At 67.3% G+C, this 27,992-nt stretch overlaps 3 protein-coding genes across 5 annotated transcripts; 1 reads left to right on the forward strand and 2 right to left on the reverse strand.

The window, feature by feature from the left end:
- Window positions 1–259: 259 nt before the first annotated feature.
- Window positions 260–6,152, reverse strand: NEMP1 (nuclear envelope integral membrane protein 1; the record flags this gene model as incomplete). Its single annotated transcript, XM_041128802.1, is given in 12 exon segments — window positions 260–1,217; window positions 1,843–2,057; window positions 2,338–2,511; window positions 2,838–3,063; window positions 3,316–3,430; window positions 3,646–3,739; window positions 3,900–3,972; window positions 4,300–4,510; window positions 4,605–4,726; window positions 5,772–5,934; window positions 5,936–6,028; window positions 6,030–6,152. Coding segments are annotated over 11 exon segments (1,584 nt in total), but the record flags the coding sequence as incomplete, so codon positions are not given.
- Window positions 6,153–8,724: 2,572 nt separating this feature from the next.
- NAB2 (NGFI-A binding protein 2) lies at window positions 8,725–12,791 on the forward strand. The gene is given in 7 exon segments (XM_030036744.2): window positions 8,725–9,724; window positions 9,995–10,128; window positions 10,667–10,718; window positions 11,036–11,168; window positions 11,280–11,344; window positions 11,346–11,481; window positions 11,604–12,791. Coding segments are annotated over 7 exon segments (1,413 nt in total). The 5' UTR covers window positions 8,725–8,926; the 3' UTR covers window positions 11,699–12,791.
- STAT6 (signal transducer and activator of transcription 6) lies at window positions 12,731–26,574 on the reverse strand. 3 transcript variants are annotated; one of them, XM_030036743.2, is made up of 23 exons: window positions 26,481–26,574; window positions 22,756–22,991; window positions 21,695–21,823; window positions 20,412–20,550; window positions 18,425–18,508; window positions 18,222–18,339; window positions 18,010–18,071; window positions 17,669–17,817; window positions 17,385–17,516; window positions 17,083–17,271; window positions 16,916–17,003; window positions 16,632–16,754; window positions 16,357–16,449; window positions 15,956–16,162; window positions 15,786–15,880; window positions 15,531–15,667; window positions 15,282–15,428; window positions 14,991–15,060; window positions 14,531–14,656; window positions 14,296–14,400; window positions 14,102–14,182; window positions 13,680–13,823; window positions 12,731–13,605 (listed from the first exon to the last, which is right to left on the reverse strand). In XM_030036743.2, the coding sequence occupies exons 3-23, from the start codon at window positions 21,808–21,810 to the stop codon at window positions 13,410–13,412; spliced, it is 2,601 nt and encodes an 866-aa protein (XP_029892603.1). In that variant the 5' UTR covers window positions 21,811–21,823; window positions 22,756–22,991; window positions 26,481–26,574; the 3' UTR covers window positions 12,731–13,409. The 3 variants fall into 3 exon arrangements, with proteins under 3 accessions (XP_029892603.1, XP_029892601.1, XP_029892602.1); XM_030036741.2 differs by having other exon boundaries at window positions 13,677–13,823; window positions 26,481–26,573; XM_030036742.2 differs by lacking the exon at window positions 22,756–22,991 and having other exon boundaries at window positions 13,677–13,823; window positions 26,481–26,573.
- Between the last annotated feature and the right edge of the window lie 1,418 nt (window positions 26,575–27,992).

The raw sequence follows: 27,992 nt of genomic DNA on the forward strand, positions 1-27,992 counted from the left end.
GAGCCAGGAGCCCCCAGGGCTGCTCCCGGGGAGAAGACACCTGCCCACACCACAGCCGGGGTGAGACCTGTGGCCACGGGCAGTCCTGCCTTTGTTCTGGGGCTGCTGCAGGGAACCCATCACCCAGGGGCCTTTTCTTTGTCCCCCAAGCACCATCCTCAGCAGAGCGAGCTCCCACGGGTGGACAAGCCAGAGCCAAGGACACGCCAGAGCTGAGGGCAAGCCCTGGGGTCACAGCGAGACAGACCAATGAGGCTCATTACCTACAAAATACATCTTTATTAAAAATATAATCAGTCATTAACCACGCAGTAACCATGGAGGGACACAGTAACAGAGGCCGCTCACACCAGAGCAGGGAAGAAAGCGCAGCAAGGGCAGGGGAGTAAACCTGGGACAGAAACAAACCAACGGCAAAAAATCTGGCAGCAGCATGGGCGAGGTATGGGCCAGGCTGTGGGAGCCCAGGCCCCGGGGCAGCAGAGCAGCCGCAGGGCAGTAAGGCTGCCAGAGGGCAGCTTTATTGCTTAGAAAGTTGCATAGATTGGGGCGTCCCCTCCAGCTTTGTGCTTTGGCAAGGCCAGTGACCATCAGCAGAGCCCCCTCCCCAGCGCAGGGAGCAGGAACGCAGGAAGGGCCATCCCCATCCCCTGCCCGCATCAGCCAGGAGAGGAGTGCAGTGGAGACGGGCCCCATGTTAGAGCAGGTTAAGGGCTCAGGGCACCAGCTTCAAGGGGACAGGGAGCTGCCAGCACCTAACCACCAGCAAGGCAGGGAGGAGGAAGCACATCCACACTCATCCTCAGCCCAGGGACCGCCTGGCAGACAGGAGGTGCAGGGATCGGGAGGCTGAGCACAGCCTCTGCCACAACACAGCAGTTGCAGGGAGCGGAGCGAGTGCACGGGGCACCAAGCAAACTTCAAGGCTGTCTTCTCCTGAGCTCTGTGACATGCACGTGGAGGGGCCGGCCGAGCTGCACCTCCATCAGGGAGGCGCTGCGGTTTTTGGTATCCACACAGTATTTAAGCCAAGGCAGAGGCACAGCCCAACCAGCTGGAGCCCACTGGCTTCTTTGGTAACAGCAGGAGGAGGAGCAGCAGGTCACCCACTGCCCGTTCCCTCCCCACAGCGGCCTGGCAGCAGACAGATGCTGACCATGCAGGTACCGGTGGGACAGGTCCAAAGTTCCTCTCGTGCACGTCACCCTCACAGGTACCTGCATGCAAGACAGAACTCTCGCTCCGTCCCCACCCTGGCAGGCAGAGAGGCTCCTAGCAGAGCCAGGGTGCCCGGTAGCCCAGAGGCAGCAGCGTGAGGAAGAAGAGCTCCCGTCTGCTGGCCACAGCAGCAGTGCTGAGGAACGGGGCTCAGGGTGCTTGCAGGAGCCAGATCAGCGCCCAGGCCTGGGAAGGAGGTCCCTGCCCCTACGACACGGAACTCGTAAGCACCCACACCAAAAGCCAGGGTGGCTCCAGTCCACCTCCACACAGGACCAGCGTCCCACATCTTGTCAGCAGTGCAGACCTTGCCTGCCGTGCAGACCTTGCCTGCCCTGCTGTCCCCAGCTGGGACCAGCTCCTTGCATCTCCCCTGCCAACACCTAGGGCGGTGCTGACACAAGCTTTCGCGCCTTAGACTGGCAGGAGCTGCCTGGGGAATATGAAGGTGTGAGCCCCCCTCGTCCTCCTCCCACCAGGCTCTGCTGCAGAGTTCACAGCAGCCCAGTTTGGGGTGGGATTGGGGTTGCTGCAAGCAGACACACCAGCTCTCCCCGGCACATGGGGCTTTGCGCTCCACAGGCATCAGGGCAGTGGGAAAGCAGCAGCGGTTCTGCCCCTCACCTCTGTGGGTCTGTGGCAGCTGACCTCAATTGGCATCCATGTGGATATGGCTCAGGGAATAACTCATGTGATTCCTGTCAAAGGAGTCATCATCGTCCTCTTCCTCCTCAAAGAGCTGGTCCTCAAGGAAGATGCCACCCAGGCCATACTCCCGCTCATGGACAGAGACCTCATTGGGGGTGACGTGACAGGCACCACCCACAAAGTCAGCAAACCTGGGAAGAAGCCACAAAGAAGTGTGCTGTGCACGCATGCCTGGTGGCCTCCTGCAAGGCCCTGGCACACAAGGAGCCAGGGTGAAGTGTTTCAGTGCTGAGACCAGGCGTTATCTGTCCTTTCCCTGTGGCACGCCCTGCTTCCACACACCACAGACCTTCTGTGCCTCTGTCTCCCTATCTCTAAAGCCAGAGGCGACAGCACAGAGCGACCCCAGGCTTTCAGAAGCACACAGAGATGCGGGTCAGCCACCCTGAGCACACTGCCAGGGGATGTTACCTCTTGGGAGACTGGATGCGGGAGACTGCAGTCCAGGCAGAGAAATCCGGGCTTCTGCAGTGGTTTCGAAGCTCCTCGAGGGCCTTGCGCGTCTCCACCTCGCCCTGGAGCCGGTACTCCTCCTCCGTCAGCAGGCGAGGGGGGCTCGGCCCGAGCCTGGCACTCTGCATTCTCCTGCCAGTGGAGCAGCACCAGTTACTGCCCGCCCAGCCGGGGCAGGACCCCCAGCTGGGTCAGAGCTGGCGGTGGGAGGAGAAGAGCATATCCCTCCGGCCTCTGCTCCTCGCTCCTGAGGGAGGCTCCCAACCATGAGGAGGAGCAGCTCACTGTCCTGCACAAACCCCAGGGAAAAAGGGATACAACCCCCCCAGTATACCCACCCCAGCCCCAAACCCCAGTGAAAAAGCCCTGGTTCTGCAACACAGACTCCATCCAGCAGCTCACCCAGTCCCAACAACAGCTGGGAATCAGGAGGAAGCCGGGGTGCTTGCGGTCCTCACCTGTAGGCAGCAAAGGCCCACTGCAAGGGGTAGTCCAGGTTCTTGGTGCAAACAGCAATGACCACCAAGGCCAAGGCGATAGGATGGATCTGGATGCCTGAGTACATCAGCAACAGGCCCAAGAGCTGCAGGGCCCAGGAGAGGAGGTTGATGCTGCGCTCATTCTCCAGTGGGCCATACCTGTAGCACACACCGAAGCTCACGATGCCCACAAGCAGCAGGTAGCCTGCGGGAGAGCAGAGGGATCGGGCAGGCACAAACTGGAGGGCTCAGCCTGGCTGACAGGAGCTGGCTGAGCAGCATCTGCCAGGGCTGCAGTTAAACCTGACGCCAGAGCCCACCTCTCTCAGGAGCACGAGGGCAGCGTCTGCAGCAACCAGGGGGGCAGGAAGGCTCAGCATTTTCCACCAGCATGTTGCAGCTCCAGTAGGAGACACGCAGACTGGTGAACCGGCGAGTCCAAAGGGCTCACACCTACCTAGGAGGTACTGCCAGTAGGACTTGCAGATCTCCCGTAGGTTCTTGAAGATCAGCTGAAGCAGGTACAGGGAAAAGGACCAGCCTCCTACCAGCAGGAAGTAAACAGGACTTTTCTAGGAGAGGAGATGGAAAATTCAAGACAGGCAGTAGGGCAGCAGGCAGCCATGGCTACCTCCCCCCAGCTGCCGAGCCTTGCTCCATGGCAAAGCCAGACCCACAACCCAGCACCCCAAGGCCACGTACTCCAGCACTCTCACCAGAATACCCATATAGGTGTAGAAAGGGCTACTGCTGCAAGGTCTCTCACCCCAGACAGCTTGACACTCACCTTGGGCATGAACTTGGACATCATGTAGACAAGGATGAGCAGGGAGGCCAGCAAGCCAAAACTAATCCCAGCCGAGTAGTAGAAGAGTTGGCTCCTGCAGAGATCACACATGTGCACAAGGTGTTTTACAGCTCATGGATGACTGTGCACCAACACACCCGCTGGGAGCAACTCCCTGCAGGCTGCAGAGCCAACCAGACACTGCCCACCCAACCCTCCTTGTCCCCAGCTCACAGGGAAAGGAGGTGACTCACCTGCTCAGCATGTCGCCACAGAAGAACAACAACAGGCCCAGGAAGGAAACCAGGAACAGCTTAGGGTCAAAGCCTGGAAAGAGAGTGAATCCAGGTTGAGAGGAACCCTGGCAGGTGCCCTCCAGGTCAAGCTCCAGCCTGCCACATGGTGACAAGTACAGGGAAGGGGCAGCATCCCAGGCAAACCTCCAACAAGAGCCCCAAATTCCCCCACTTTATATCCCATGGACAAAGACACACTTCCCTCTGCAGGCCTATTTTCCTTCCCAAGGAAGGACCAGCCCTGCCAGCCCTCAAACCATAAGCTTGCCTGGTCACATCCTCGTTGGCCCCTTGAGAGTGCTGGCGCAGCCCAGGCCCACCTCCCACCCCAGGAGCCCCTGCCACAGAGCAGACGTACGTCGGAAGAGGACAACACAGTACGTCGTGCCGGCCTCCAGCAGCTCGACCTTCAGGCAGGTTTTGTTGCTGTAGAGATCCACATCGATGCTGGTGTCGTTCAGCTTCTCCTTCAGGAAGGAGAAAATGATGTTCCACACGTTGAACTCCTCCAGCTCCTCCTCGCTGTCCACCTGGGTGACTCGGATCATCCGGCTGCTGTTGACCCGGATCTGTACAGGGGAGAGAAGCAAACAGGGACATGGCCACAGCTGTTGGAGGGACTCTGCACAGCCAGACCTTGGAGGACCTTCCTTCTCCTCTCACCTGTGTCCTTGTCCATATGTCGTGCCATTGTGGGACACGGGTGTTTGTGTAGCAGAAGCGGTGAGAAGCTGAGCGATGGTACGTGTGGCCCTCGTGGAGCGGGATCACTGACTCCCTGGCATCTGTGCAACACAGAGCAGAGGAAAGGGATTCAGCAACGCAGACCAAACGCGAGGCCCCTGTTCCCGTTTGCTTCAGCCACCAAAACACACAGGTCCACTTTCCCTGCCCAGAGTTCCCCCAGTTAAGTATGCTCTGAGTGGATAAAGATAAAAGTCCTTCCTCTCTTTTCCTCAGAACATGCTGTCTAGCTCTTTTCTGGGATAAGCCCATTCCTGGGACTGTCAGAAACAGCACAGACTCATCCCCTGCTCCCCCTTCCAGCTTGACTCCTCATTCTAGACCCATCCCCATCTCAGGGAAAACTAAATTGGAGCATGCCTCCTGCACGAACTCGCCCACCGAGGTGAAGGAGGCTCCTGAATCCCATAGAAGGCCCAGCCACACCGGCAGATCCAGACAGTGAGACGCTGCAAGCCTAGTCCCTCCAGCACCCTCTGCCACAGCAGCGGGCCGCATAGTCACCCAGGAGGCCGGAGGCCCTGGGGAGTGCTCTGCGAGCGGGTGGGCTGTTCGCTGGGTCTCCCTGGAGGAGGCAGCGTGCTTCCCCCGCGGGGGGCACAGAGCCACGCGGTGCGGCTGCTCGCCCGGCGGAGAAACACCGCGACGCAGAAGCAGAACAAGGGGCGGCTGCCCGGGAAGAGCCGGGCGGGGGGCTGCGTTCGCCTCGACACCCCCCCCCCCCACTGCTCCACTCGGGAGCCGGGGCTGCGTGGGGCGGGAAGGGGGGGTGTCCCTCGGCGGGCACCGGGCAGCTCCCCCTGCCGCTGCCTGCGCGGGAGAGGCCGAGGGAGCCGGGAGGGTGGAGGCAGCAGCGGGGCTGGGCCCCTCCGGTCACGGTCGGTGCCGCCGCTCCCAGCCCGCTTTCCCGCTCCGCTCTGGGCCGACCCGGCCGCAGCCGCGGCGCCTCCTCGGGCGGCCGGGGGGCCGGCCCTCCACCCACCCGGGAACGGCGCGGGCGGCGGCAGCGACCCCGGACTGGACCCCGACCCCCCGGCCCGCCGCTCCCGCCCCGAGCCCCGCCATGACGCCGCCGCTCCCGCACACCTGCGCCCCCCAGCAGCGGCGGCGGCAGGAGCAGCAGCACCAGCGCCCCCAGGAGCCGCCGCCGCCGCCCCGGAGCCCGTTTCATCCCTCCCGCCGCGGCCGCGCCGCCGACTTCCGCTTCCGCCGCCGATCACCGCCCACCCGGTAACGGCCGCCGAGGAGCAGGCGGCAGCCAACGAGAATGGGGGGGGGGGGGCTCGCGTGGCATCATCGTGGAGTGACGGCTGAGCCGACCTATCGGAAGGCCGCTGCGACCTCACTCGCGTCTCCCCCGCTGCCTGCCGCGCTGACTGACAGGGCCTGCACCCTATCAGCGTAGCTTGGGCAGGAACCAGCCATGGTCCCGCTCTCGGTTACCACGGTGACTAACAAGCGCGCCAGTCAACCCGGAGGCACGCCCAGCCCGTAGCAACCGCGAGCCCCGCCTTAGAAACGGCTCTGACAGGCACGCCCCTCATCCTATCAGAGCACAGGCCCGCCCTGCCCCGCCCTCCCGCCCCCTCCTGAAGCCCGCCTGATTGACATGCGCCTCCTGCTATCAGGAAGCGGTCTCGCGTTGTTTTTGTGAGGGGTTCACGCGTGGGGGAGACGCAGGTCCCGCCCCTCAGCCCCCCACGGCCGCTCCGGCCCCGCGGCCTCGGGGGCCGCCCGGCCTCGCCGTGCTCTGCCGCGCCTGGGACGGGGCTCCGCCGGGGCGGCGGCTCAGCCGGGCCGCGGGTGGGCGTGGGCGTGGGCCCGGGACAAGGAGCCTTTCTCCGGCCGGGCCGCGGAGCCGCGCCTGCCCCGGCGTGGGACGGACAGCCCCCGGGGGGAGCGGGGCAGCCCGGGGGGGGTCCCGTGGGGCCGGGGCGACCCCCCGCAGCGGGGGGATCCTGCATCCCAGGGGCGAAGGGTCGGCTCGGCGAGGTCGGGGGGCGCCGCCAGCCCCGGGAAGGGGGGTGGGCTGCCCCCCGCTCCGTGGGTCCCTCCCCGTGGGGCGGCGGGCGCCAGGACGCCGGGTGCGCCGGCCGCCCGTGGGCGGGGAGCCGGCTCGGGCGGCCTCCCCCACCCCCCTCGGGCCGTGGGCGGCGGAGCCGGGAAGCGGCGGGGCCGTGGGCGGAGGATGTGCGTCAGCCGGGGGCAGCGCCGGGCCCTGGGAACGGCCCCGCCGCGCCGGACGCCTGGTCGCGGGGGAGCGTGGGAGGGGGGCGGCCGGCCGAGGCGGGGAGAGGGGGAGCTGGAGCTGGACCCCCGCGTCGGGGACTCTGCCCACGGGGGAGCCCCGGCAGTTCCCCCGCGCACCCCACTCCCCCCAGCCCCGGGGACGTGCCCCGGGTCCGGCCACGGCCCCCCCGGGCAGGAGTGTGCGGGGGCGGCTGGACCCACGCCAGGCGCCCGGCCGCGCCAGCCGCGGTATAAATAGCGCCGCGCCACGCAGGGCCGGAGACGGGGTGGGGGCCATCAACCTCCCGCGGGGCCCGGGGTGCTGCGGGCGGGGGGATTCAGCGTCCCTTCCCCCCCCTCGCCCCCCAAGAAACCTCCCTCCGCTCCCCGTCTCGCTGCTCTGGGGCAAGGCCTGCGCCGTGGGGTTTTCACCCTGAAGCCTATCGATGGCAGCCTGTGTCTGCCGGTGACCGGGAGGCTGAGACACAAACCGCCAGCCCTTCGCAAGGGGCTCTGGCGCCCCGGCACCCGCGACGGGACGGGACGGGGGTGCTCCTGGGACAGGGCCGGGGGAACGGGGACGGCGGTGCCCGGGAGCATCGCCGCGCTTTGCCGGGCTGCTGCAGGAACCGGAGGTGCTGCGAGCACAGCCCGTGGGACCCCGGCCGGCGGGGGGGGGGGCGGGGGGGGGAAGGCTGCACCCTCTGGGGACCGCCAGGTTCCCGAGGGCACGGCCCCGGGTGCTGCCGGCCCGGGGTGCCGGGTGCGCCCGCGAGCACCGGTCCCCGCACACCTGCGGGTCCAGCCCGGGGCCGGGGGCTGCGCGACCCCCCGACCGGCGTCCCCTCCGCCCGGCGCCGCCTCCGGGGGGTCCTGCCTCCCCCTACGGACGGCCCCCCAGTGCCTCGCGTGTCCGCCCCGGTCCCCCGCGCGTCCCGTCCGGGACACCGGCCCGGTTCCCCGCTGCCCACCGCAGCAGCGGCTGCCCGGGCTGCGGGACCCCGGTACCGCCGTGCAGGGCGCCGGTCCCCGCTCCCCCTCCCCCCCCCCACCTCCCGGTGCCGCTGCGCCTCACGCCCGAGGGGGGGGCCGGTGCCACCGCCTCCGCCCGCTGCCCCCCCCCCCGCCGCGGCCGCCCGCGCTGCGCTCGGCGGGGGCGGCAGCCGCGGGATCCGCCCCCGGGGCCTCCCACGCCGCGGCGCAGCCGGGGCCGCTGCTATTTCACGGTACCGCCCGTGTGGGCGGCGCGCAGAAGCGGCGCGGCGCGGCGGAGCGAGCGTGCCCGGCCCGGCCGCGGGACCCCCGAGCCCCGGGACCCCCCGGCCCCAGCCGCCGCCAGCGCCCGGTCCGCCGCGGAGCGCCGTTTTCGGAGCCCCCGCCGCCGCTGCCCCCCCCCCTCCCGGCATACGGCGGCCGCGCACGGGGCGGGCGTTGCGGCCGGAGGCGGCTCCAGCCGGCGGTGAGCGACCGGGGGGGGGCGGCGGGAGGGGACGAGGGGTCCGGGGGGATCTGCAAGGGGCGGGGGGGGAGGACGGGACGGGGCAGCGGATGGGCCCGGGGCACCGGCGGGCACGGAGCAGGGCGGGGGACCCGGGGGCGGATGGCCCCGGTGGGACCGGGACGCCGGCACATCACCGGCCCTGTGCCGTCGGGGATGGGGAGGGCTGGGGCGGCCCCGGGCGCGTGTCCGGGCCCACGCGGGGGCCCCGGGGGGGTGCCGGCGGCGGGAGGGGGGGGGCTGGGCACGGCCCCGGGCGGGCAGGGGGGAAGGGGGGGGGCCCTGCTTGCCTCTGTGCCCTGTCCGAGGGAGCTGTGGCCACGGGGTCCGTCCCAGCCCAGGGAGCACGGGTGGGCCTGGGTGCCCTGTGGGGTTTGGGGACCCTGAAACACCCCGTGTCACCCCGTCCCCCGGGGGCTATCCCCGCCCCGTACTCAAGGGTGGGGAGAGGGCTTCTCCTGCATGTCCATCTGTCCGCCCCCCGTCGTGACACCATCCGTCCCGCAGGCTCGCCATGGCCCTGCCCCGCACGCTGGGGGAGCTGCAGCTGTACCGGGTGCTGCAGCGCGCCAACCTGCTGGGCTACTACGAGACCTTCATCCAGCAAGGGGGGGACGACGTGCAGCAGCTCTGCGAGGCAGGCGAGGAGGAGTTCCTGGAGATCATGGCGCTGGTGGGCATGGCCACCAAGCCCCTGCATGTCCGCCGCCTCCAGAAGGCCCTGCGCGAGTGGGCCTCCAACCCGGGGCTCTTCAGCCAGCCTGTCTCGGCCGTGCCCGTCAGCAGCATCCCCCTCTTCAAGCTCTCTGAGGCCAGCGGGCGCAAGGCGCTCAGCAACGGGCACGCCAGCCCCAGCGAGGCCGCGGGCAAGGGGGGCAGCAGCACCGGGACACCCCCGGCCCGCAGTCCCACGGAGTCGGGAGAGAAGCTGTCGCCGTCGGCTGCCCCGCCGTGGCCAGGGAGGAGCACCCCCGAGTCGGAGGGCGGCGGGGACGACGAGCCGGGAGGTCCCCCCTTCTCCCCGGGTGGGAGCGGTGGCGACCAGCCGGCAGGCACAGAGGTGCTGGAGCCAGAGCTGGCGCGGACAGTGGCAGAGAGCGTGGAGCGGCTGCTGCAGAGCTGCCCCCGGGGTGGCGAGGCCGAGCTGCGGGCGCTGATGAAGCTCAACAAGAAGCTGGCCAAGGCCGTGGGGCACATCTTCCAGCTGGAGGATGGCGACCGGCACAAGGAGGAGGAGATCCGCCGGCACAGTGCGATCTACGGCCGCGGCGAGGCCCGGCGTCGTGAGGGCAAGCAGCTCACCCTGCACGAGGTGGGCGGCGTGGCGGGGTCCACGCTCGAAGGTCCTGGGGATGCGCTGGCTCGGGGTGGGGGCCAAGGCAGCTCTGGAGGTGGAGGGGGGGGGACAGGCTCTGGCCCAGGGAGGAGGTTGGAGTGGGAGCTCCAGCACGGAGGGGGTGGGAGCCAGGGTCTGCTCCCACCCAGGCGGCATCTGCCTGCCTGGAGCAGATGCCGCCTTTGCCGTGGGGTCCCGTGGGCACTGCCGTCCCTATCCCCGCTCACGCATTGTCTCTGCCCCCAGCTCATCATCAACGAGGCGGCCGCCCAGTTCTGCCTGCGGGACAACTCGCTGCTGCTGCGGCGCGTCGAGCTCTTCTCGCTCTCGCGGCAGGTTGCGCGGGAGAGCACCTACCTGTCCTCACTCAAGGTCGCCAGGTGAGCCCAGACCTGGCAAACCCCCTCCTCGCAGGCCGGGGGGGGGTCCTGGCCATCACCTGCTCTGCGCCCCCGGGAACTGCATCACAACCCAGCGCTTCTGGATGGGAACGGGACCCTGCAGCCCCAAGTTCCCCTTTCCCTCATGTGTGCTGTTTTCTGTCTGACCTCGGCGGTGTAGAGGATGGCAGGGATGCCTGGCACTGGGAGTGGGGGGGGCCACTGGGGATGCCCCATCCCCTGCCCTCTTCCCCTAGAGCCCCAGCCTGGCATGCGCCGGATGCCGTGGCCGGGCTGCCTTTTCCCTTCACTCTCCAGCTGCTTCCCCCCCGCTTTTTGCCACCCCCAGCTCCATCTGCGCCAAAGCCTCGATCCGCGCCGCCCCCGGCACCGCCCTGCCCGGGCGGCCGCCCACGCCTGCCGCCGCGGCTGGCGCTGCCCACAGCGTGGCAGGAGGCCGGGCGGGCATGCCTGTAGTGGGGCCTCTGCACAGCCGCCCCCACACCTGACGCAGCCCCTTCTCCTCCCCCCCACGCAGGGCACATCCTGAGGAGAGCGGGGCTACCATGGCCAAGCGGCTCAAGCAGGAGGTGGGTACCCAGGGGTGCAGAGGGGTGGCACACAGCCACATGCACGGGGGTGCAGGTGCAGGTGGGTGCGCATGCGCGTGCAGGTGTGCACACCTGTGAGTGCGGGCGGGTGCTCGCCCACACCTGGGCGGGATGGTGCAGTGTGCCCGGGGCTGCCCACACTGTTTTGGGCAGGCAGTGAGGGGCTCCGGGTCAGCGGCCCTGGGGCTGGTGCTGTGTGTGCAGCCGTGGGCATCCTGGAGCGGGTGGGTGCAGAGCCCCTCGGCAGGATAGGGCCCATCCACGGTGCTCTGTGCCCACCCGCGCGCTTTTGGCAGGCGGGAGAGCAGAGCCGCTCCGAGCTGCTGCCGCTGCAGGTGGGGCCGGAGCCCCCTGGGACTGCGTACCGAGCCAGCCTGGAGGAGGACGCAGCCAGCCTCTCTGGGGAGAGCCTCGACGGCCACTTGCAGGGTGAGTGGGGGCCCCTTCCCATCCTGGGGCGTCCGTGGGCAGGCGGTGGCCGGCCCCCCCCCCCCCCCCCCGCCAGCCCCTCAGCACTGACTCTCACCCTTCTCTCCGCAGCGGTGGGGGCCTGTCCCCGGCTGACGCCACCGCCCGGCGCGGCCCCCGACGTGCCCCTTGGCCTCCCCCCCCCACGGGCTCTGGAGCCGCCACATTCTCCAGCAGACGCTGATGGACGAGGGGCTGCGCCTGGCCCGGCTGGTCTCGCACGAGCGCGTGGGGCGGCTCAGCCCCTGCCTGCCGGGGAAGCCCCCGGGACCAGGTGAGCCCCAGCGGGGCTGAGGGGGGGGGGGTGGGTGCCGTGGACAGGGGTGTCCAGATGGCACTGCTGCCTTCTCCCTATGGAAGTGGTGCCCTGATGACATCTTCCCTGTCTCCCCACAGAGTTTGAGGATGGGCTAGCAGAACGGGGTCCTCCGGCTCCCCCGGATCCCCCCCGCGGCACCATCAAGGTGGAACAGGAGACCAGCCGGCAGTGAAGTCCCTGCAGCCCCCCACCACCATTAACGAAGCAATAACGTGCTGGGGGACGGGTGCCGGCGGCGCAGCGGTGGTGCTCCGGGTGTGGAGAGCCAGCGAGGGCTTGGCCACAGCCCCCCCTGGGCCCCATCCCCTCCCGCACCGACGCTCTGGTTACCTCAGCCGCGGCGGGATGCGCCTCCCCGCAGCAGCAATACCCTTGTCCCCACCAAGCTCTGGGCCCCCGCCGCCCCCCCTGGGGCTGGGAAGCCCTCGATGGACTTGAGCCCCCTGTACAGACCCTCTTGCCCGCACCGGGCTGCCCGGCCCCCCCCGCCCCGTCGGCTCACCCCTCGTGCTGACCATCTCTCCCCCCTGCCGGGCAGCTTTGGGCAGGCGAGCCGCGTCCCCCAGCCCCGTTACCGTGCAGGGACAGGCGCTTTACCACCGGCACACGAGCCGCGTGCGGCACCGCGTGCTCCCGCGTCAGCGCTGCCACCCACGCCGGGCACACGGTGCTGGCGCGCACAGCCCCGCACACACCCCCGCAGCGCCCACACTCCAGCCGCCAGCCCCCCCCCCCACTCCCCGCAGCATGCACGTGCAAGCGCACTGTGCACATGCATCGCGACCACCCCCCGCAGCACCGCATTGCCCGCATGCAGCATTTCAGCTGTAAATATCCCCCCACAGCAACCACAGCTCAGCGCCAGCAACGGCGTGCCCCCCCCCCGCCCCTGCACGCATACCCGCAGCACCCTGCACCCCCCACCTGCACCCAGCCCCCAATTACCTGTGTGTGCTGCTGTGCAGGGTCCCTGTGCCGTGGGGTGTCACACGTGCCATGGGGTGTCACACACGTACACCCCCTCCCAGCACGAAGCAGGCGGCGTTTGACGGGCACTGGGGCAGTCCTGCCCCCCCCCCCAGCCCCTCGGGGCCCCTCCTGCCCCCCCCCCCCCCCATTTCCACAAGCCGTGCCCAGCCCCGGGGTCCCCCACCCCCTTAGGACTGTGTGGTGTCTTTTTAGAGCATTAGCAACTCTTCCTTTGTAACGTGTACAGTAGATTATTTATTTTGTTATTTTGGAATAAAACTTTATTTTATGGCTTATCTTCCTGCCCCCACACCCCCAGGCTCCCTCTCCATGCCACGGCCCCTCTCCCAGCTGGGGGGGGACAGCTCACAAACCCCAAAGCAAGCGCTGAGTGCAGGTGTGCGAGGGGTCTGTCCCCCCCAGGACCAGTGCAGAGGGTCCCAGCGTCCCCTGGCCCTGGGAAGGGGGAGGCCCTGTCACACACCAGGCTGGCACCTCCACCCCAGCGTGTTTCCCGCTGCTGCCTCCCGCCCCCGCAGCTGACTCATCCCAGCCCCCACGGGGCCCGAGCCCGGCAGCGTGGGCTGGGGGCACCGCGCTCGGTTGCGGGCACCCCCCACGCAGGTCAGGGGTCCTGCGCCTGCACCCCCTCACCCGTCGCCTCCTGGACTGCAGACCCCGGCAGCAGCGTGGGCAGGCAGCGGCTCTGTACTCCAAAGTGCAGCGTATACACAAGGGGAGGGGGGGCAGGGTGTTACCCAAAGTGCTACCCCCCCATCCCCCCCCCCCAGAAAATCCCCCCCTCCCCTGCCAGAGCTTCCTCCCCAGCACAAGTTGTATCAAGTCCAGGCACCCAGACAAGGGTGGGGGTGTCACAGTCCAACTCCCCCCCCCCCAGCAGCCCTGCAGCCTCCTCACGCGTGCCCTGGCCGGACACTGTCATCCCACCTAGACTCCCCCAGTCCCCAGCAAGATGCGTTGGGGCTAGGGTACCCGCTGCGCTGCAGGGGGGGTGTGAAGGGGGGGCACAGCGTGGGGCCCTCCAGGGACACCTCCTGCAGGAACTGGTCGAAGTCTGAGCTGGGTGGCATGTCCATGCTGGGCGGCATCCTAGGGAGAGAGGAGGCAGGGTCACTTAGGGCAGCCCCCCCCGGCCCCCCCTGCTGACCCCCCATGCTTACCACCTTGGGGAGCTCTGCAGCGGTGGGTCCACCATCGATGTGAACGGAGCCAGCTCGGGCATCTCCTCATCCTGTGGCTCTGGCGAGGGGCCCCCAGACAGCAGCTGTGAGGCCTCCCCCGTCATGTACTGGTCAGGCATGAAGGGCCTGAGGGACAAAGAACAGGGGGGTGCTGATATAGGTCATGGGGTACCTCCCTGCCCCCAGGGTGCTTGCCAGCCCCAAGGCATAGCGGGGGAAAGTGCTTGGTTTGGGGGGGCTGAGGTGGGTCTCAGCACGGGGAGCACCAGTAGCGCAGAGCACTGGGTGTACTGGTCAGTTGGGGAAGGTGCCTCCAGGTCTGCCCACCCTGGGGCCGCAGCACGGTCAGGAGAAGGGGGGACAGGGCAGTGTGCCCCCCTCTCTGGCCACATGCCAGGTCTTACAAAGGGTTCCTGAAGGCAAGGTCTTGGCAGCGAGGCAGCACAGGGTCCATGACCAGGGACGGTGAGAGCATCGGTGATGTGCTGCAGGGAGAAGGAGCAGGAGCACTTAGAGGTGGGGGAAACACCACCTGGCCATGGCTGGGGGTAGTGGGGGGCCCACCCTGCCCCCTGCCCTGAACCAGCACCACTCCTACCTGGGGAAGGAGGACCCGAGGCTGTCGGGGACCATCATGTTGATGTTGCTTTCACCTGTGGGGTAGCCTGTGGGGACAGGCTGGGGGCAGAAGGGAGCAGCAGGGCTGCAAGTGCAGACAGAGGAGTTAGCATTCGAGGGTGTTCTCTACCACGGCCCCCTCCACCCCAGCATGTGCCTGGCAGAGCAGGTCTGCCTCTGCCCAGGCACGGCCAGGCACGGAGCTGGGCACTTACCCGATGGGGCCAAGTACTGACTGCAGGCTCTCTGGGTGCAGCTCAGGCTGCAGCAGGGGCAGGCTGAACATCTGAGCCTGGGGGGCCTCGGGGGGGCCCCCTGCAGCACTCTGGGGCTGCTGGTCCCTGCAAAAGTGCATCATCCCCATCACCACAGGCAGGACTCTGGAGGCTGGACCTCACAGTGCGCAAGAGGCGCGTGTGCAAGTCAGCGCTCGCTCACACATAGGGTGGTGTGCTCACAGACATGCTCCACTGCAGCTCGGGACACCCGTGGGGGATTCCTCACTCACAAGCACATCCCCATTTTGCCCAGTCAGAATTCCCCCCGCCCAGCAGTGATGCTCAGGCTGGCCTGGTGAGGTCTGTGCAAGCCCTGGCCCAGCGCAGCTCGGCCCCGCGGAGGGCAGTGCCTGCATGCACAGCTCCTGCGCAGCCGTGGCCTCGCATGAACACCCACCTCTCGCTTTCCACTGTCATCTTGATGGCGGTGGAGACGTAGCCCCGGCCATCCTTGCCCGTCTGCTCTTCTGCTCGGAGAGGAGAAGCATCCCTGAACCACCCCAGCATGGGGCCATGCCGTGCTAACCCTCTTTGCCAGCACTGGCTGCCCCTGCAAGCTCTGGGGCTGGCAGGACCTGAGTGAGACCCCAAACCCCTCTTCCCTCCCAAACCCCCCTGCTTCTCCCCACAGCATTGCTGGGGAGGCAGATGTGAACCCCGGGGCCCACCTCTGCTCCCACGCACTCACTGTTGTAGTGACTCCCAAACGCCTGGTCCTTGGGGGTGTTGGGGTAGAGGTTGCGGAGCTGCCCCAGGTCCCGGATGCGGTCACCGAGGGATCGGATGGACAGGTCTTTGGCAGAGAAGGGCTGGATGTTCTCCACCTGGCTGGAGCCTGAGGACAGATACAGCTCAGGGCTCCATAACGCCCGACGTCCCCAGGCCATGACACCTCCCCTTCACAGCACTGAGAGCAGCCGCTGTCCCCCCATCTCACCGTCCTTGCCCCGGATGACATGAGCGATAGTGACACCCCCGATCTCCGAGTCACTGAAGCGGAGCAGGAAGGTCCCATCAGGCTCCGTGCTCAGGAGCTTGCAGACGTACTGCTTGCTGATGAAGCCGATGATGAGCCTAGAGGGATGGACAGATGGGAGAGTGGGCCAGCACCAGGGCAGATGGGTGGGACCAGGACTCCCCAGGTCTGGCCCCGGAGCAGCCACGAAATCCTGCTTGGCCCCTGGGCACCCACCTGTCTGACCAGTAACTTTTGAGGCATCTCTTGGTGAGGTCAAGGACTCCATCAAACCACTGCCAGAAGGTGAATCCCCGACCAGGCAGGATCTCCTGGGACAGAGAGAGGGTGTGAGGCTCCCCAGGCCATGCTGGCCCCTGCCCACCCCAGCCAGCCCTCCCAGTAACCTTGTTGAACTGAGCCCAGGAGACGCTGCGGCTCTGGAAGTCCTCGAAGCTGGCGCTGTGGTCGTTAAAGATCTTCTGGGCCAGGAAGAAGTAGTGCTCCTTGAGAAGCCCCTTAGTGGTCTGCACCTCCGCCATGAACTTCAGATTCAGTGTATCACACATCTTCTCCCAGGGCACCCGCTCAGCCACCACGAAGGGCACCCGGTCCTGCAGCAGGGCAGGACAGCATCAAGACAGCGGCTCACCCGCGGCCCTGTCCCAGCCCACTGCATCCCACCCGCGTGCCAGGGTTCCTGCTCCAGCCTGCCGGTCGTTCCCATCCCAGAGCTGGACCCAATCCCAGCGGCCCGGCAGCTCCTTTCCTCGCCCTGCAGCCCTTTCCTCCAGCTTGTGGCACTCACAATCTCGGAGAAGGCGTTATCCCACAGCACGGTTGCTTTGGCATTATTGTCCTGGTTCCCGTGGACGATGACCACGATGGGCAGAGACAGGACCTGGGGGCAGAGCGGCCCCCTCTCAGCCCTAAGGCCACCCCGAGTGAAGCGGAGCTGGCTGCCCTGGGACTGTCCCAGCCCAGCATGGGGCTCGGCACCGAGCTGTCCGGACAGGGCCTGGGCACCCCGTGGGGGAAGGCTCAGCACTGCCCAGCCCTGTCCTGCGGGAGAGGGGCCGGTACCTGGAGGTGGACGGAGAGGTTGCTGGGGGTCAGGGCCACCGTGGTGCTGAACAGGACGGCACACTTCTCCTCTGTCACTGATTCGGACCCCTTCCGCTCGCAGCGCTTGATCTTCTTCAGCAGCTGGGGACGGGAAAGCTGAGCGTCATCCCTGGGCAAGCACCAGCCTTGGGGCTCTCCAGCCCACCCTCCCGGATGGCTCTGCATCGGGGCCTCCCAGCACCCCAGTGGAGCCCCCAGCCCGTCCCACGGCCCCCATATAGCCCCTCGCTGGTGGCACTCACCACATTCTTGAAGTTGGCACAGCAGGTTCCACTGGTGGGGTTGGTCTCCAGGGCCACCACGTTATGCATGATCTCCCCCGTGCTCTCGCTGGGTAGAGGAGGGGGTCAGGGGGGGCGCGGCAGTGTGGCAGCCCCCTCACCCCCACGCTGGCTGTCCAGCTGCTCACCTGAGGGCATTGCTGTAGGCACTGAGCGCCAGCTCCCGCGCCTGCTTCTCCGTCACCATGTCAGCCCGCACCATGTAGGGCTTGGCCGATGTCTTCAGCAGCTGGGGGCCCAGCAGGAACCGGACGCTCGCCTGGAACTTGGTCTGGGTCTTCAGCACCTGCGGCGGCTGCTTCTCCACCAGGAAGGAGCTGGGGAACAAGGGGAGACAATGGTGCCCAGCACAACACCCCCACCAGCTCTGCAACCAACCTCTGCAGACCCACCTCACCCCTCCACCACCACAGCCCCCCCAGCCTGTTACCTCTTGACCAGGCTGGATAACACCTCATTGAACCGCTCCAGGAGCCGGGGCAGCAGCTCAGCACCCAGCTCTGCGCTCGCCGCCATCACCTGCTGGTGCAGCTGGAAGTAAACCTCGACCAGGCTCTCGCACCTGCCGAGGGAACCATGGGGAAAGGGGCACCCTCAGCCAAAGCAGAGCAGGACCACTGCTCTCCCAGAGCTCCTCGGGCCAGCGGGCTCCCTGCTCCCATGGGAGCAGGAGGGTTGCTCTGGGTCCCCCATCTCTGCCCCATGCCACCTCACCTCTTCTGCAGCGGAGCTAGGTTCTCCTCAAAGAGGGCCCCGTTCCCTGCCAGCTGCTGCTGCCTCTTCCAGATTTGGATCCTCTTCAGTACCTGTTGCTTGGCTGCCTCCAGCTCTTTCATGGCCTCCAGGATCAGGGTGGGCACCTCCTGTGGGGGAGCACCAGCCACGGGGCTCTGCATTGCACTGTCCCCCGGCAGAGACCTGCAGCTCTACACCGTCCCCCTCAGGGCACCAAAACCCTTGGCCCTGCACTGCCTCCCTGCCCCAGAGCTGGTTTGCACCTTCCCCAGCAGGCAGGGCTGCCGGCTTTCCCCCTGGTGCCCCAGACCTCCACTCACGCTCTCTGGCGGTTTCGCTTCTGGCTTCAGCTGTGCGTCCCGCACGTTCAGCTGCAGAGAGGCTGCAAAGGAAGGATGAGGGTGGCCCTGTTAGCGCTGGGAGCTGGCATCTGCATTGCACTGCCCAGCACCCCAGGGGGGGCACGCCGCCTTCGCCGCGCCCCACAGCAGACCCACACCGAGCAGGGACCCGTCCTGCCCCGGCCTCTTACCTGCGGGACCATCCCGCAGCGCCTGGATCTCACGGACACGGTGCTGCAGCCGCTGCAGCCCCAGGCTGAACTTCAGCTCCTCCTGCCGCCGGTGGAAGCTGAGGGGCAGGTGGCAGTCCTGGGGCAGAGCAGAGTGGGGTGAGCGGGGCCGGAGCTGGCCCCGTGCCTCGGGGCGCCCCGGGAAGGGGGCAGGGACCACGCACCCTCTTGAGCACGGCGGCCTTCTCACCCTCCAGGATCGCTTTCAGGACAGCCACCAGCCGCAGCGGGTCCCGCCGGTAAGCATTCTGCAGGGGAGCCAAGCCCAGGGCGTTAGCAGGGCAGGACACGAGCAACCTAGCCCCGGCCCCCTCCCACCGCATTCATGTGTTTCAGGCCCCCTTCCCACAAGGAACAGTGCTAAGTCAGTCAGACTCTGGGGCTTCATGACCCAAAGTGTGGGACAGACCACAACTCGCTGCTGTTCTGACGGAGCTAATTTCCAGCTTTAAAACGACTTTAAACTGTGCATAAAAAAAATACGAATCAAGTTCAAATTAAAAAAAAATAAAACTCAAACCAAAGCAAATTCTCTATTTTTGCAAGCATCTCCTCGAGAACCACCAGCCTGACACCTGCTGAAAATTCTCCCAACTGCCCTGGCCTGGGTGGATCAACGCTTTCCACCGAAAACAGGGAGAGGAATTTCCCTGCTGGCTCCAGCTCCCTGCGTCCCATGCCAGCTCCTCCGGCCTTCGCGCATTTCCCAAATTAGCTACTTCCCAAAACAGCAGCAAAGCGCGACAGCAAACCGCTGGACGGCGTGGTCGGTGGCTTCCCCAGCTGGCTGGGAGGAAGCTCCGCGACCCACCCCCCGGACCCCCTGTACCTGCCCCACATCCTGACGCGGCGCTGGCAGCCCCGGGCCGGCACAGGGGCTCTGCCGGGGCAAACCCTGCCACCCCGGGGTTCAGGGGAAAAAAGGCCCATGTTTGGTCTCCCACCCTGCTCCCCCCAGCCGCTTCCCTGGCGCTGCGTTTACCCATCTTGTGGGAGAGCACCCAGCTCCCGCTGGCTGGGTGGCAGCACCAACAGCCAGCGCTTCCCCCCCCTCTCTGCGGAGGGCAGCCCCTGCCCCCGACCGGGCTCCAAAGTGGCAAGGAGCTCGGGAGAAATGAGGGTTTGCTGTTACGGGATGAGGGACGGTGGGAGGAGGGAACATGGGAGGGTGGTTCTTCTTGAGCATTTTAAATAAAAAAAACTAAGCTGAAACATCTGCGCATTTTCCTACAACAATTTCAAAAAGCAAGCAACAGTCTCGTTTTGGAAATTTACCCTGCTCCCCAGAAGTTATGACTAAAGCTGACCCCTTCCCAAATGTTGTATATTAAAAATGTCTGTTACCAAAAAAGCAGAGCTTTCAACCAGAACGGGGCTCTGGGAGCAAGCACCACTCAGCCCTTATGCTAAGAGCTTCGCTGGCAGGAGAGAGAGTACAGGGGTTAAATCTGCAATCACAGAGGGTGGAAGAGAGACAGAGAGCAGTTCAAACAGACCTCGATAAAGAGAAACAGCCCAGAAAAAGAAGCCCAGCACACACATGCACACACGGCAGGAGGAAACGCGGCACAACACACCGCACCAAGAAAGGAGGAATCAAACGCTCAAGCAGAAAATGGGGAACATCTGGTGAGGTGGCCGCCCGGGTGCTGGCAGCTGGGGGTGAGCAGAGCCGTGGGCCATGGGGGACCAATGCGCTCGGGAGGCTCCCCATGGGGTCAGGGTCCAGCACGGGGCCTGGGAGGATGCGGCCACGACGGGCAGCTGGACACCGAAGGGGCTGCAGAACCGTGGCGGCGAGGGGAAGCTGGAAAACCTGCGGGCAGGGAGGGGCGGGGAGCTGAGGGGAACCGCAATTGCGGCCATGACAGCCCGAGCACTGTGGCGAGCTGGGGGTCAGCCCCGGGACGCAAACCAACCCCTGAAGCGCCCCAAAAACCCTAGTTGCTGAGTCCACACAAGCTCGTTGCTCACGGACAGTGCTGGCCTTGAAACAGATGTCAAGGGGGGACAAGCTCATGGCATCGGCCCCTTCGAGCAGTCCGTGAACCAGTGAATCCAAAGCATAAAATAATCACATCTTCCTTCGCAGCCAGCTGCGATGCCAGCGCAACACAGCCCCGAGGGTCCCCGTGCCCAGCCCCTGCGCACCTCAATGCTGTTGACTTGCTGGAGGATCTGGCACTGCTGCCCATCACTGCCAGCAGCACTGCGGAGCTTCTCCAGCATGGCTGAGAGCATCCCACCGGCCATGCTGGTGCAGAAGGTGTCCGAGCCATTGATGAACTCCCTGGAGAGGGGAAAGGGTTGGTTGGATGGGCACAGATCCTCCACCCTCTCCTGTGCAACCCCAAACCCCACACTTGCTTCAGGGAGGAAGGGGATACCCGCCTTCCTGCCGTCCTGGTGCGTTCCCCAGTGCTGGTTGGATTTCTAGGGGAAATTTGCTGCATGAACAAGAGCAAACTGCATTCTGAGTGGGATGAGGTGGTTCCCTGAAGACGTGACCTCCCAAAACCTCTCCCATGTGTACACCCAGCTGCTGCACGCCTGCCCGCCCACCTCCACCATGCCTTATTCCTGCAGCGTGACCCCCCCCACTGCTGTGCCTCGGCCCGAGCTGTGTGCTGTGGGTCCCTGAGCCACGTGCCAGGGACCAGCCCCCCTCGCCCACCACTGCAATGCGGCCTTGTGCACTGCTCGTCTGGCCAGAGAGCCATGCCACCTAGTATGGCTGTGGCCTCGCAAGGTAGGAGGACGTGCCAGTGAGGCTTTATTGCCTGCCTGCATCCTGGTCGTTGCAGCGCACAAAGGAGAAGCTCCTTGGAAAGCCTGGGCAAGCCCGTAATGGGGATAATCAATCATTGCCGTTACTGTTTCCTAGGCACAAAAAGGGGATTCTGGCCAGGCTGCGCCTGTGGTTGCTGCCACTGCCAACTCAGTCGCAGCAGTCCAGACCCTGTGGGCACTAATAGACCCTGACCAGCCTCACCCGGACGGCTGCGATCTGTGCCCGTGGGTCCAGGAACTCCATTCGTGTCCAGTTTGGGGCCCTGAGGCCTTTCCTAGACTATGCTGCAAGCATGTCTTCCTCTGCTCCCGGCCCTGCCTGCAGCCCTGTCTCCTGGATGGGCTCCTTGGACCAATGCTATGATCCTGCCTCCAGCCCCATCTCCTTTTGCTCCTGATTGGATACCCCGTGCAGACCCTCGCCTTCTCACCCACCTCATCTGGGGCTGTGGACAGGGCCCATCACCAGCACCCGCCTCTGCCCACGCATTCAGACCTGATGGTCAGGCGCTGCCTGGGCTGGGTTCCCCCAGCTTGGCTCGGACCCCCAGGGCAGCTGGCCCCGGACGCTGCCCAGACTGATGATGGGTGTGTGAGGAGCTCCGCCGGGGCAGGGCAGAGCCTGCAGGCGCCAGGGCACTCACCAGGGCTGGTTCTCTAGCCAGTCGGCCAGGAGACAGCGCAGGCTGCGGGGAAACTCTGTGAAGAGGCCACTGAAGTCCTCCGGTGGCATGTGGGAGACGATGTTCCAGAGGGACATCTTGGGAAGTCACCTGTGGAGAAACAGGAGCGGGAACATGAGCCGGGAGCAGGGCAGCTCGGGCACTGCAGGCGGCTGGAGCACCCAGAGCCCCCAGCCCTCTGCCCAGCTCTGGTGGGGCGAGTGCCGACAGCTCCTCCGGGAGAGCGGGCGAGAGCTGCTGCTCGTCCCTCCACCTTCTGAACCTGCTGCTCACTGGGGCTGGGGCTGCTGGGGAGGAGGAGGAGGACGAGCAGGAAGCCCAATCTAGGATCTGCCTCTTGGGCAATCCTGGGCCCGCAGGCAGCCCACTTGTGCCTCAGTTTCCCGCATCTCCGGGGAATCCCCGCACCGCCTGCTGTGGGTGACACACAAGGACATGTGGAGGGACAGGCAAGCGCTGCTGGTCTTGGCGCAGGAGAGATGGGACAGCTGCTGGGAGCAGGAAGAGTGTGAAACCCTGGAGCTCGGTGAGACTGCTCTGCTGGGGTGGTCTCAGTCAGGCAGCCTGGCTGTTCCCCAAATCCTCCCCAGCTGCCTGCCGAGGAAGGTGCCTTCCTCAGGCATGTCCCAGCTGCCACCCAGAAATGGTGGGCTCCAGAGCTCATGGAAAGCAATAGGACTGGAATGAGGTGCTAGATGGGAAATTCCACAGGGAAGACCTGGGATGGGGGGTCACGGCCCAGCCCAGACTGCAGGTTCGCCACCCCCCCCCCCCCCGAGCCGGGCATTGCAACCCCGACAGTCCCCCCCCGCCCAGCCCCGGCCCCCCAGCAGTGCCTGCAGCCTTCCCGCTCCGTCCTGTCCACGCCATGCATCTTCCCGACAGCTCATTCCCTTCTTCCCCGCTGCCTGCCACGCTCACGCCCTCCAGCCCCAGCTGGGAGCCTGGTCCCCTCCAGGCGGCCGTCGGGGCCCAGCAGGGCAAGGGGGGGTACGTCACTGCACCACCCGGCCCAGACGCACCTTGCTGCTAGTTCCCCCAGACCAGGCCGGGGGCAGAGGCCGGATCCTGCGGCGGGGCGTGAGGCACCAGCAGCTCGCAGCCCAGACGTGGGGCCAGGGCGCCTCCGGGACCCCGGCCAGCCCGTCCGCCCAAGGGCTGGCTTCCCGTCCCCAAAAGCAAACAGCCGAGCAGGGAGTCACGTCACGTGTCCTGGCGGGTCTTGGCCGCGCTGCAAGAGCCGAGGCGCGAGGTGGAGCTGCCAGAGAGAAACCATGCGAGGGGAAGGAAGCCAGCGTCACTAGAGCAACATCGCAGAGAGTGCAAAACAACCGCGCCACGGCCTGCACCCGGCCGGCCGCCAGCACGGCTCCGTCCGCCCCCTCAAGCCGTCCTGTTGGGGAGACGGGGTGCACCCAGGGCCGGTGCAGCCCCTGGCGTGCTCCGCTTCCCGCGGGAGCCGGGAAACTCGGTGGGACCAGCCCTCCCAGGCAGCCCCGGCAGAGCCCCACGTGCCGCCCTGGGGAGGAACTGCAGCAGACCGGAGGCCCGACCCCAGGGCACGCCAAGCCTGGCGCTTCCAGGAACACAGTTGCTTTCGACTTTGCTTGGCTGGCCAGAGTGAACGGATCCCGATGATTTAATGCAGCACAAAGCCCGAGGGCTGAGTTTACTCTGGAGGGGTCAACACACGGTGGGAAAAGCACCCAGCGACAGCCGGGAGCACTGCCCTGCTCTCCCCATGGCCCCGGAGAGATTGTAGCTGCTGGCATGCAGGGAACCAAGACAGGAGGGAAAAACAGCCTCTCATTCCGTGATCCTCAAGACATAATCCCCATCCTCCTCCCCCCACTAAAACCTGTATTTCTGCTTAGCCCTGGGAGGCAGCTGCTGGCTGGTGAGCAGCAACCTGGAACGTAAGCTGGGCATGCCTGAATTTGCTAGGAGTCTGCAGGAGATGGTGTGCTCCTCCTCCCCGGCTCCCAACTCCCCGCCAGCCCAGGGGACAACAGCTCGGAGGAGCTCAGAGAGGGGGACAGGTCCATCTCCTCCTGGCATCAGTCACAGCAGCTCCTTCAGCCCAGCCATGCCCTCTTTCCTTCCCATCCTAATTTCCATGTTTTCCTGCTCTGCTCCTTCTGCAGAACAGCCTTTCCCTGCCAAGACCCAGCTCTTGTAACAATACCCCAGCTGGGGCCGCGCTACACAGAGGTTTTCTTGAGAGAAGCCTGCATACCCAGCCCCAGCTTCCTGCACTGTCGCAGGATCAGGCTGCGCAGGGTTTGCTCCATCAGCACCCCCACAGAGCTAGGGAGAAGGAAGCTGGTCATCAGGTGAGGACAGAGATCCAGGCTGGGCAATGGAGCTGCCCTTCCCGCGGGGACCCTCGCCGCAGGGCAGCCTGGCAAAAGCAGCCGCTGTGGCAGCTTCCAGCCCTGCAGCTTGGCAGTGCTGGGAGAGGCACAGCTCCTGGCACCGCACCACTCGGCGCAACGCACTTACGCCAACCACGGATGCATCCACTGCAGATGCGCCCCAAGTCTCCCACTGGCCCAGCCGCCGCAGGGCTCGTACTCCCAAGGAGGCACCCCAGAGCAGGGAGGCTCTCAGGACAGCAAGCGCCGCGCTCCCCGCACCGAACAAGGGGCCAGGCCTGCCTGGCACTGGGGATGGCAGCAGGGGTGCAAGACCTGGCCAGGGAAGCCGAGGTTGAAGCCCTGAGCAGCAGCAGGACGACACGGGGCAGGAGCTGCTGCCCCGGGGAAACCCCGCAGCTGCGAGGTGCCTCCAGCTCAATGCCAGGGCAGGATATGGCCCCTGGGGAGAGGGAGCAGCCACCCGGGGTGTGCCCTGCACCCCCCTGCCCACTTCCCCTTCCCAAGCCCCCTCGACACAGCTGTTTTCACTTCCTCCTCTACCCAAGGGGCCGCTTTGCCCCCTCGACGGGGCTGGGGATCCCCCGGCCTGGGAGGTCAGGCAGGAGGAGCCCGGGCACAGGAGGGGCTTGGTGACCCCCACGCTCCCAGTCACGGGCTTTCTGCTTACTCATCAGGCAATGGGAAACCAAGTCCGCATCCCAGAAGCGAGAGCTTCTCACGGCTGTTACTCATTAACCACCAGCACTTCCTGGCAGCAGACTGCAGCCCCCCACCCTCAGGGCCACCTCTCCCCCATGCCTGCGGGACTGGGACCGGGCTCGCGAGGGACCCTACCCCTAAGCTGGCTCCTCTCTACCCTTGGTGATTTCCCAGCCCGGTGCCAGAGGCTGGTGGGGGAAGGAGCTGGGGCTGGCAGCTTGTGGGCACGCACATCCCCCTGCCCTCCGCGCCCTCCTCGTCCTCCTGGGCGCTGAGCCGAGATTTCCCCGGGGCTTTCTCGGGGACAGATGGTCAGAGGTTTTCCAGTGCTCGACATTCAGGACACCTGGGCTCTGCTCTAGCTTTGCCCCAGTGAGGACACAGCCCCTGAGACCTAGCTGCCTCTCAACATGCCTCGGTTTCCTTGGGCTGCTGGGGAGGCCATCGCTGCTGGTGCTCTCTGGCTGAGGCCAAGGCAAGGGCACGGGACCACCGTCCCAGCCGGTGGGACGCCGGGGACAGCACTGCAGGGAGGACTATGGAGCCTGCGCAGCGGCTGGCCACAGCTGACTGCTCTCTGTCAGTGAAAGCTCTTCTGATTCAGAGGAAGAGGAGCAGGGCCTTCCCCGGCTGACCCAGCCCCAGCATGACTCACGGCACGGGGTGTCCAGGCTGGATCCAGCCCCCAGCTCCCACCCCAGGAGCTCACTGTCGCAGGGTCCCATCTGTGGGGACCGGGGGGGGGGGGGCGGTTCTGGCACTCTCCACCACAGCCCCCACCGGGTGCTTTTGCTTTGCCCCGCAAACCCTTCGCCCCAAGACAGCCGGGTGCCAGCGGCTGCATCCACCTAGCAGCTTTGGACCTCGGGCCTGGCAACCCTGCCGAGCGCCTGGCCAGGCAACGGGCCGGGCTGCACCTCCACCTGCGCGGCCCACGGATGCCTCGATGCCTGCCAGCCCAAGCCTGCCCGCGGTGCGGGCAGCTGCCCAGGCTCCAGCGCGCTCACCCCGGAGGTTCTGCAGGCCGCGGAGCCCCTTCGCCGTCCCACCCCAAAACGCCCCGGCGAGGGCGCGTCCCGGCCGGCCGCTCGGCTCCTCTCCAGAGATCCCAGCTCATCTGCCGGGGGGATTTGCCGGACGCGCTGCCTGGACCCCCCCGCAGCCAGAGCTCTGCGGCGGCGAAGAGGTGGCCGCCGGGCAGCCCCCGCCCCCGGCAGCCCCCCGCCCCGGCGGGCAGCGCCCCGCCCCATCCCGCTGCCGGGCCCGCCAGCGGCGGGGACGGGGCTGAGAGTGCCGGGGAACGCCCCCGCCCGCCGGCACGGCCGCAGCCCCGGCCCCGCTCTGCCGCCGCCCCCCCCCCGGCCGCAGCGGCCCCGGCCCTCGGGAAGCGGGACCTCGGCGACGGCCCGTGACGGGCACCGGAGCCCCCTGCCCGCGGGCGGCGGCGAGGCCGTGGCGGCCGGCCGGGGAAGCCGTGAGCCCGCCCCCGGGGGCTAGCCGCGGCCGGGCCCCCGCGCCAGCGGCCGCCGCCCGGCGCCCCTACCCGAGTCCCAGGCCGGGAGGTGCCAGGCGGCGGAAGAGGCCCCGGTCCCCCCCGCTCCGGGAGCCGCCGCCCGCCCGCCCCCGGTATCGGTCCCGCGCCCCCGCCCTGCCCGCGGCGCAGTCGTTACCTGGCGGGAGCCGCCGCTCGGGCGGGGCGGCCGGGCCGGGCCGGGCCGCGCGGCCCCTCACTCCATAGCGGCGGCGGCGGCGGGCGCGGCTGGGCCGGCTCCGGCGGAAAGCGCCGAGCGCCAGGAAGGGGGAGGAGACGCGCGGGCGGCGGGTGCGCGCGGGGGGAGCGCCGGCACCGGACCGGCCTCGGCGGCTCCCCGGGAGCCGGCCCGCCCCGCCGCTGGGCTGCGGCACCCCACGGGCCTCGCCGGCCCCACGCCCGCCCCGTATCGGCCCCGTCCACTCGTGATCCCACGCTCGCTCCATATCAGCCCCCATCCATCTGCCGCCCCCACACCCCCGGCCCTGCTCCTGCCCTGTATCAGCCCCCGCCGCTGGGCTCCGCGGTCTCGCTGCTCTCCCGAGGCCGCCGCTCAGTCCCCAGGGACAGCCGTAGGGCTGCTCCCGGGCCGGGGCCCCTCCGTCGAGGGGTGCGTGCCGGGCACCCCTAACCCCGCAGAGCGGAGCGGGCCGGTGGTCCTGATCTGCACCCGTACCCCGCGGCTGGAGTCCCGGTACCCGTCCTGGGGTTTAAGCCCGCAGCCTGTCCCGGGCTGTGCCCCGTCCCGTCCCGCCTGCGCTCGCCAGTGTCGGCCCGGCCCCAGGACCGGAGCGGGGTCCCGGGAGCGGGGGGCACACGACGTGAGGGGTGCTCGCTGCACGGGAGGCTGGGTGTGCGGGGACCGGACGGGCCCGTTGCCCGCCCCGGGGCGCTCCCGAGGCCGCTCGGACACTCCTCGCCGGAGCGGGGCGGGGGCGCATCGGGCAGGGCTACCCCGGAGCCGCCAGAGGGCGCTGCCGCACCGCCGGTGCCACCGGGGCGGGGCGGGGCGGGGATGCGGGGGGGGGGCCGGGGCTGCCGGTCCCGGGGCGGCGGGGCCGGTCCTGGTGCAGGGCCGCCGCCGGAGCCCCGGGGTCCGCAGCCCCGGGCCGGGTTCCCGCGTTCCCCCCCCGTCGCTCCTCACGCCGCGGCGCCTGTGACCCCTCCGTGCTCGTGGTCGTTACGAGCATCAGACGAGTCCGGAGCCGCGGGCCTGGCCCCCACGGCCAGGGTGTCTCACCCCCCCCCCCCCCCCCCGCCTGCGCCTGGCCCCGTATCCCCTGGCACCCCTTCGCACCGGGGTCACCCGGGAGGCCGGACCCCCGCCGTGGCGTGGGGTAGATCCAGGCCGGGGCAGTCCTGTCACGCCCCGGCACGGTTCAGGGCTGATCAGCACCCCCGGAGGAGCGCGGCCCCTGTGGGGCCAGCGGCTGTGAAGGGGCTTCCCGGCCCTGCTCAGCACCGTCCCCCCCTCCGATCCCGGTTTTGGGCAGCATCCCGGTGACCCTGGCACAGGCATCCCTCCATCCGTTGCACCAGCTACGGGGGCTCGGGGCCACAGCGGGACGAGGTCTGGCAGCACGTTTGCCCAGGAGGGGCTTTGCAGCTGGACCCTCAACGATTGACCGGTGCTGGGGAGGGGTGGCCTCAG

Source organism: Aquila chrysaetos, chromosome 15, assembly GCF_900496995.4.
Source record: "Aquila chrysaetos chrysaetos chromosome 15, bAquChr1.4, whole genome shotgun sequence".
Lineage (NCBI taxonomy): Eukaryota > Metazoa > Chordata > Aves > Accipitriformes > Accipitridae > Aquila > Aquila chrysaetos.